The 9,358-nt window shown below is 45.6% G+C and overlaps 1 protein-coding gene across 1 annotated transcript in view; it reads left to right on the top strand.

The window, feature by feature from the left end:
• The first annotated feature begins 5,991 nt into the window (after positions 1–5,991).
• LARGE (like-glycosyltransferase) overlaps positions 5,992–9,358 on the top strand; it is a 663,150-nt gene continuing 659,783 nt past the window's right edge. Inside the window, exon 1 of the mRNA XM_006901347.1 lies at positions 5,992–6,173. Coding sequence (XP_006901409.1) covers positions 6,068–6,173 — 106 coding nt within the window. The 5' untranslated portion in view covers positions 5,992–6,067. The remainder of the gene's footprint in view (positions 6,174–9,358) is intronic.

Raw genomic sequence — 9,358 nt, 5'->3', positions numbered from 1 at the left:
CACAGGACAGAGCAGAGTTTAGGGCTGTTGTACACAGGGTCACTATGAGTTGCAGGTGACTCGATGGCACATTACAACATACACGTTGCGAGTTCTGGTGGCCTATTGTTGTTGTGTGCCCTTGAGTCAAAAGCAACTCACAGCTGACCCTCCAGCATTTTCAGAGGTCATGAATCACACAGGAAGAGATTTCCCATCCTTTTCCTGAGGAGCAACTGGTGGACCACATGCCTTTGGGATTGCAATGCAGCTTCTTACTGCCTAGTGGTCAGGAAATGGGTTTCCAACCTGATGACACCTGATTCAAATCCACCAAATGCTAAATCGGATAAAAAAATGGACAATCTCCTTCTGTGTGACTTAAAGCCTCTGAAAATCTTCTGCAGGGGCAGCTGTGAACTGGTTCCCATTGGACAGTACATAACAACGACATACATGTAGGTTTATTACTTTATAAACTAAAGAATATTTACTATTCACATTATATAATCAGTGTTGGACCCTACCGTTGTACTTTTACTATATTGTGCATAGTCTAGGCTAGCCTTTATTTTTTAAAACTGTAAATGTTATTGATTAAATGAAGGAGAAGTAGATGGAGTATAAGTCTATAGGCTTGGCCAAGGAAATGGGTCAGTATAAGGACGACTCCTAACAGGCGTGGGTGGCCTAGTCTTTTGTCTGTTGAAGTTTCTTATAGGGTTGCTATGAGTCATACTGGACTGGACAGCACCTAACAACAACTACTGCTAATTTGAAGGCCACACTTCTTCAGCACTTTGACCACCAGTGGCTCCAGGGGAGAAAGATGAGAAGTCTCCTCTAGTAAGTTTTAAGGCCTTGAAATCCCATTGGGGTGTTAGCTGTGAGTTTTTTCCTGACTAGATGGCAGTGATTATGATGGTTTGTTTGTTTTTAGATTTGTAACAGGGTGCATAGGAAGGTGACCAGGTTAGAGAAGAGTTTTCTTGGTTAATGCAGCTGCTTGTGCATGTGTGGATGCCGTTTCCAGCTGGCCTGCTGGTCCTCCCTTTCTTCTTGGTGTATTGATTCCTGTATTGACTTTCTGAAGTAACTTCTGATATAAATTGAGATTTTTCTTGAAAGTGTGCTCTTTGGATTGTCTTGAGTTTGGGTGTGTGTGTGTATGTGTGTGTGTGTGTGTGTGTGTGTGTGTGTGTGTGTGTGTGTGTGTGTGTGTGCGCGCGCGTGCGCGCGCGTTTTTTGGTTTTTTTGGTTTGTTTGTTTGTTTGTATGTGCACCAAGGTGCCTTTTAAAAGTCAAATCCTTGAGGAAATATTTTCACCTGGTGGGTTTAATCTTGAATGCCGGTGTTAAAATGAAAAGCACACCACCCTACCCAGTACTCTGTTTTAAAAGTTTGTTTAAACTGTGCAGGTTAAAATTTTAAGTTTTGCAGATGGAGAGAGCAAAGAAGGAAATTCTGTAGTACACAATGAATAACTGGAAACCATAAGTCTCTGTAAACTTTCATTAAAATGAAGAAAAAAGTTTTCTACAATAATGTTTCTTTGTGTATTATTACGAGATGTGTTCCCATCTTCCTCTTTTCTCCTACTGTCTAAGCTCATCTACTTGACATAATGTTGGAAATATTGCTGGTTCTTTTCCAGACTCCCCAATATCCTAGTAAGTCAGTCGTATGAATGTGTTTTGGCTTCTCAGTGCATACAGAAGTCAGCTTTACTCTACACTGTAGGTACTAAGTGTCTAATACCATTCTGAGAAGGTTTGCAATGCTAAGGAAATCACCAGAGTATGACACAGACTTGAAATAAGCACATTTTTTTTTTATGGGATCACTAACAGACTTGCTCAAATGCAGGGTTGCCACATCCTTTATTTTGTTAAAAGCAAACAAATAGAAAGTCTCTGTATCTGTGAAGTGCAGCAGGACGAGACACACCTGTGTCGATGGTCAGTTATAGTTGCATTTCTTTGTTTGGGATGGGAATGGGCGGGCAATCGTGCTCTGTTTAGCCTTGTGGAAGAAATCCTCCTAAATTTCAGCATGATGGTTTCATGTTGGAGCTGAATGGCCCTGGTGAGGCCAATGAGTACGGGAGACCCTCGGTCCATCTGCCTGGTAGGTGCTGTGCAACCTTTGACTAGTTTATGAACTTCTCCAAGCCTTGATGTTCTTTCTAGAAAACAGGGAGAAATAGGGGTTAAAAACAGTGCCTGAATTATAGGTTATTTTGAGAACTAAATAAGTAAACACTTGTAAAAAGCAAGGAAAAGTGACATAGTGTTAAGTACTGCTGGTTCCATCAGGCATCTGTCAGTCTGTGGCACTGTGGTGGCTCGCAGATTGTGGTGATGCTGGCAGCTATTTCACTAGGATTTCAGACACCAGCAGGGCCCCCTAGAGGAGCCTAGTGCCACAGGAGGCACATACTCAGCTGCTCATCAAAAGGTTGGCAGTTCGAACCTGCTCCACAGCTCTGGAGAAGCAAGACCTTGGGCTCTTTGTATTCCAAGATTACAGCCTAGAAAACCCCTATTCTAGGGTCAGAAAGGGTTAGCTCCTCTCTGTCACCTGAGGCTGTAATGACAAAGAAATGGACTCAGTGGCACCTCACAGCACTATGTCAAGAGAGCTTCCAGACTAAGACAACCCAGGAAGAAAGGCCTGGTGACCTGCTTTCACAGTTAGTCAGTGCAGAGTATTGTCCGATGCAGCACTGGGAGATGAACTCCTTACACCGGAAGGCACTACTCTGGATGCAGGCTTAGTCACTGCCGGGAGGATGAGGGGGGACCAGGCAGCCCTTTTGCTCATTTGTACACAAGGTCACTCTGAGTTAGAACTGACTCCAACGCGGCCCCCTGGTGTATCAGTACCTTTTGGTGGCATCTGTTTTCCTCCAGACACTGCTGGGGATTGGGAGGGGATATTGGGCTGTGAAGAGAGAAAATAGAAGTAATCTGCACGTCTCTGCCCTCAGGAGTGGAAACCACGCCCCTCATGGGCTTGATGAACCTTTCGGTACAGCTGTTTGCTGTCAAGATGGTGCCAGCTCGTGACCACCCCATATGCTTCGTCGAGCTGTGCTCTGTAGTCAGTTCACTGGCTGGGTTGTGACAAGTGGATTGAAAGGCTGTTCTTCTAAGTTGCCTCTTTGTGGCCTCAATCCGCCATCCTTTGTGCCACCAGCATAGTCGTTAACATTGTGTGCCACCCTCAGGCTCCTGAATCTGCTAGTCATTTGATCAGGGGCTCTTTTACGTCTCATAGGTACCCTCCAAGATAAAAAGCTCCACCTCGTCTTGAACATGAGAGTTTACTCGTTCAAGGTTACGGTTGTCAAAGGGGTACCTGGATAGGAACCCAGGTCATTCTAACTGCACCAGCCTTGTCCCCTTGCTCTTAAGTCCCTTTGTCTCTGAAATTGTCATACTTGAGACCACAGTAGAGTTTGACTCCCATTCTTGAGGCATTTATCTCATCTTGTGTTCTCAGTTTCACTTTCTAGTCCACACCCTTGAGCCGATGGTGTTTCATCTGTTTTAAAAGCAGGCTGTTTAGGACCTCCTGTCGGAGTCACTGCTGAAGACAGTCCGGTGTTGACAGTTGAGACTGGGTCCGTTAGGTCTTTATTGCCAGCGTCATGCTGAACACAGATTTCTGCCGCTTGAGAGGGCTGCCTTTAGTGAAGATCCGATCCCATTTATTTCTTTAATAGACAATTATCAGACAGGTGCCTGGGAGTGACAGACACCGCACTACATCTTGGGGAATGCAAGGTGAATCAGATGGCTTGCCCGTCTTCTGAAAACATCAAGACTGTTGAGGGAAGGAGGTGATTCAGCGATGCCATCCTCTTGGGGCATATGGGTAGAGCAAAGGACACCTTTGGGGACACCCTAGGGGACTACTGTCTTTGCCTCCCAGGAGCACTCTGGCTGCACCTTCTCCAAGTCCTCTCTGTTCTTTTGGCATTCCATGGGATATACAGTATTCTTCTCTAACACCACAGGTCAAAGGTATCATACCTTTCTTCTGTCATCCTTATTCATCATCTGACTCTCAGAGAATGGTCAGTAAAACCACTGTAGATCATAGGGTAACATTGTCAAGGCTGAATGGATTATAGTCTCCAACCAACAGCAAGGCTGAAAGGCAGAAGCGGACAGCATTTCCTTCTGTTCCGTGTGCCGTTACCGTGTTGGGAGCAGCTCGACAGGTTCTGACACAGCAAAGCTCCATCTTTATTGTTTCACTCTTCTGACATGTCCTGGGCAGTTTTCTGCCGTGGCCCTGGGAGAGTGGACCTTGGCCTCTGCAGGGTGGTGTGCACTTTCTGTTTGCTCCTCTCCACGCTCTGCACGTTTGCCTTAGTCTTCTGACTTCCTGGGTCTCTTCTTCCAGACTGAAGGTTAGAGGCCAGGAGCACAGTCTGCTGTGAATTATTTCCAGCTGTCTGGTGTGACGCAAGCAGAGTCCCACGCAGGTGCACGTTGTGACCTCTCCAGTCCCTTTCCCTGGCGTGCGCAGCTCACCTGCTCCACTTGCCTTGTGCTGTGCTTTCTGTGTAGAGCCCAGGGACTGCTGTGTGAGGCTGTATTGACAACTCAGCATCCTTCTGTTCTGTCATCTCTGCTGCCACTGTGGTCCATTCATGTCTCCAGTGTCACAGCATTTGTGTCGTGTCGTTCCCCCCCCCGGTGTGTTCAACTCACCTCTTTCTTCAGATTGTTTTGCTTCAAGCCTTACTTTGGTTTGAAAACATGCTAGTTAGTTGCTATGTACTGACAAGTTGGAACTGACCCACCGACAGCTGACCCCTCAGCGGGTTTTCAGAGGCAGTAAATCACTCAGGACAGTACTGTGTGTCTTTCTCCCACAGAGCGGCGCGTGGATTCAAAATCATGTGCCTTCAGGTTGACAGCACAGCTCCCTATGACTAGGCCACCAGGGCCTTTGCAAGGCTCCCTTTGTAAATATGTTGTTGTTGTGTACTGTCATGCAGGAACTGATGCATGGATGCCCTGACAGAGGGTTTTCAGAGGTAGTAAACGCAGCCCTCGGGCCAGTTTTTAATTGTTTTTGGTGAAACATCCTTCAAGGTCGTATTGCCCTGGTGTGTCCGCTTGCTGTACAGAGGTAACTCGTGGAGGCTATGAAGCTGAACACTGTGACACGGATGTGTCAAATGAGATAATGGTTACCCATGGTGGACAGTGTTTGGTGGCACTCTCCGATTCATATAAGCTTGGAAGCAGGAGTGGCATCCACTTCTGAAATAGCTTGCTTCTGGAAACTCTGTGAACTTGGAGAAAGGATGAAAGTCACAAAAGCGTTCAGGTCTTTCGTTCATAGGGTCGCTATGAGTCATCTACGATTCGATAGCACTTAACAGCAACAATAACAAACCTCACAGGAGGAGATTGTCTATCCTTAATGCTTGGTATATTTAAAAGAAAAAAAATCCTATTATAATTGTGTGGATTCCAACTCATGGTGACTTGACTTCATGTGTGTCAGTTAAGAACTCTGCTCCGTAAAGTTTTCATTTGCTGGTTTTGGGAAGGTGATCTCCGCACCTTTTTCCTAACTTAGTCCTGGGTAATCTCAGACGCCAACGTTTCAGTGAGCTGCTGATTTATGTTAAGGATTTGTACTATGTGGGGACATCAGGGGCAAGTGCTAACTAATTGCTCCTTTACTAGGCGTGTTAGTTGGGGGCCTCGGAACTAATCTATATCATAAAGTACATATGATTAGGAAATAGAATTTATGTGTCTGTGTGTGAACAAACACTTTCCTGTGTCTTCTTCATAGATGTACGTTTTCATTAAGAACTGTCTTAGTTTTTATAGCGTGTGAGACTGCCGCAGCATCCATTGACATAAAATGTTAGCAGTAACTACTTCCAGGATCTATGAGATCATTGTCTTTGACAGTTTGCATCCGTTTACCACCCTCAGCACTTAGCCCCTCCTCTCTGCTCTTGCTTTCAGAAAGTACTATGAGGGAGGCCGAGGACTTGATGCTCCGGGCAGAGACACGGCGCTGGGACTAGAGATTGCCACTTCCGAGAGGATGCTGGGGATCTGCAGAGGGCGACGGAAATTCCTGGCTGCCTCTCTGACGCTTCTCTGCATCCCAGCCATCACCTGGATTTACCTGTTTGCTGGGAGCTTCGAAGGTAAGACTGGGAACCAGTCGGGGAGGGGAGGAGGGAAGACAGAATTCTGACCGTCGCAGAATTCCAAGAACGACCTCAAGGTTGTCTGTCTCCCACTTACCGTATCTCTAGCTCCGCAGAACGCTGATGTCTTAAGAAATGGCTTGCCTACAAAGATAGATGGAAGCTGCTAGTGAGGAGAAAAAGACAAAAACGCCAAATGAGATTGACCTGGTTGTTTGTATAGTTGTATTACTGCTGTTGTTATGTGCTTTCAAGTTGCCTACGACCCTATGTCCAGCAGCTCTGAAGCCTGCCCTGTCCTGAGCCAGTCTCACTGACTCTGACACACTAACCTCCATTGCCCCAGTTACTATACCAATCCATCTCATCCAAGGTTTTACTGTCCTGAGTTGTCCCAAGCATGATGTGCTTTTCTAAGGACCGGTCACTCCTGGCCACGTGTCCAAAGTATGTGAGATGTAACCTCAAAATCCTAGCCTCCAAGGAAAGACTTGGTTCCACCTTCTCCAAGATAGACCTGTTAGTTTTCTTGGCAGTCCATGGTATGGCTAAGACTCTTCTCCAGCACCACAACTTGAAGGCATTGATTCTTCTTTCATCCTCAGTCTCTGTCCAGCTCTCTGATGCACAGCAAGTAATTGCAAAGACCATGGCCTGGATCAGGTGGATCTTAGCCTGTTTAGCTGTGTCACTTAAAGTGTTTAGTGACAGAATCACTGGACGTGGGAGGAGCTACTCACGGACTCGTTTCATAAGCCAGATGTTTTATTCCTTTTTCCATGGAGTCATTCACTTATTCCCATGCTTGATCTGTTCTATTTGTCTACTTATACATTTTGGCAATTCTTCACTCACTCATTTACTTTCTCATTCATTCTTGTTTGACATCTCTGCAACACCTGGTGCTGAGGCAACAGAGAGAGCAGATGTAGGTATTTCCAGTGTGAGGAGGAAGCAGATTGGTTGACAAATGAAGGGTCCATCGCCGTGTGTGTTGTGATGGAGGCCAGGGCACAGTGGGAGAGGAAGGCTGGGGATGTCATGTGTGGGAGAGATAGGAAAGATGATCGGTGACATTGCTGGGCTGAACATAGGAATACAGTAAAGGGGTCACCTCCCCCGAACAAAGACAAACCAAAGAGCATTCATGGAACTTTCCAGAAATATGCAGTAAAGACCAGGCTTGCCTTTTTTTTCTTTTCCATTCAGCACTTTGAAATGAACTTCTGTTTCACATATCAAAGACAATTTTCTAAGCTTTAGGGAGAGAAGGAATGACAGCATCGAAGACATTTTTTTAGAACCATCTAGACAAGTCGGCCCTCATAGGAGAGACCTGGACAAATGGTGGTGCCAGTTCAAACCTCCTCACATCAGCAATAGCAGAGAGAGATTGGCGGTGTTTACCTGAGAGAAACAGAGGCTCAAGGTATGCGTAGTCAGCCTTAGCAAACATTCAAAGGGCTGTCACTTAAAAGAGGGCCTGGGATTGCTCTGATGGCCCCTGACTCTGTGGAAGGCCTTATCCAGGAGTCCAGTGTCAAGTTCACTCTGGCGAAGACTTGTATGCACCACTGCATAGTAACTGTCCTGGGAGGGAGTGACATGTTGTTCATAACAGCAGTGCAAACAGTCGGCCAGGTAGTGGGGAGGCCATTGAGCATCAGGGACCGTTGCACAAGCTGACCTTCTGGTCTGTTCTGATCTCCAAGATCCTGGATCCCCTAAACAAAGCTGCATGTTTATCAGGAGGCAAAGACTCCCTCCCTGCAGACCCCACCATCTGCCTCAGACATCAGTGCCTTCCTAAATGGGCTGTGGAAACACTTCTTTCAGTGGTTAAATGGAACAGCTTTACAATCCATTTATCGACACCCTTGAGTTTTCTGTTTCAAGGCAGGTGAAGCCATAAATAAGGGGCAGAGTTGCTGCCTGCAGTCATGAAAATGTGACTCATCCTTTATGTGAGTTTACTTTTCCGCCCTGTTTAATTGCAGTGGTCCTCCAGAGAGGTGAGCCAAGAGCTCCCTCCACCAGGTGAACGTGGAAGCTCTCACTGTGAGGGGTGGGGCTGGATCTCTGGCAGCCACAATATACTCCTTGCCCCATTAGCTGAAATGAGAGAAGGCAGGCTCCCCTTGCTGTGCAAACAAAGTGTTCTAAGAAACCATTCAGTAAGCCAAACTGGCATCACACACACAGGCAATTATCATTCATTGATATGGGAGAGCTTTTTGTGTATTTCCAAACCCCAAAAATAACCGACCAAATGATACCAAATATAACACACGGAACCTAAAAGAACATGAATATATCGTGTTCACAGACACAGTTTCAAGCTCAAGGCTGAGCTTCTGAGCATAGTTCCTGGGGAAGTAGCTTGGGGACACCTCTCTCAGTAAAGGCTCAAGCCTTTACTTTTCAAACCTTCTTCTAAAACAGTAGGAATCCTCTTCCATTTTCTTTTAGTTACCAGAACAAGTGATAGGTTCTTAAATAATAATAATTAATAATAATAATAAAATAAGGTAGTACAAGTGGACTTTTGAAAAATAGAGATTACTTGTATTGAGAATGAGCGCTGATTGGGAGGTGGGGTGTCAGAAGTCTCAAGTCCCAAAATCTTTTCAGGCCAAGGAGCTGCTTGATTCAGAAGCAGTCACTGGGTCACAGCTCCTCCTTTTCAGACCATAATCTCCTCTGAAGTGAAATGTACACGTTGTAAAATGAAGCCCAGTTGTGTGGACGAAATTGTGTCCCTCGAGAATGTAATAGAATCTTGACCCCGTGTACCAGTGCATGTAATCCATTTTGGAAATAGGATTTCCCTGTTACAGTAATGAAGTTGTATCAGTGTAGGGTGGGCCCCAAACCTCGTTGCTTTAGAGTGATATAAAGAGTGATACAGACACAGAACAAGCAAATGTAACTCGGGAAGATTAGATACCCCAGGAGGATCCCCAAGGAGCAGGAAGACCCAGGGTAGCAGAATAAGGACTTTTCCCCTCAGCCTGAGGCACTTGAATTCTATAAGCCTATGATTGTCATTATATTGAGGCCATAGCAGTTTAGGGTATGTTTTCAATCTAACAACTGTTGTTGTTGTTAAGTACCTTTGAATCATAGATGACTCATAGAGGCCCTATGAATGAAAGACCTGAACACTTGTATGTTGTTGTTGT

This window comes from Elephantulus edwardii, unplaced genomic scaffold, assembly GCF_000299155.1.
Source record: "Elephantulus edwardii isolate Elephantulus edwardi_28Jun2011 unplaced genomic scaffold, EleEdw1.0 scaffold00321, whole genome shotgun sequence".
NCBI lineage: Eukaryota > Metazoa > Chordata > Mammalia > Macroscelidea > Macroscelididae > Elephantulus > Elephantulus edwardii.
The sequence above is the reverse complement of the archived record's forward strand: the minus strand, read 5'-3'. Positions and strand labels throughout refer to the sequence as shown.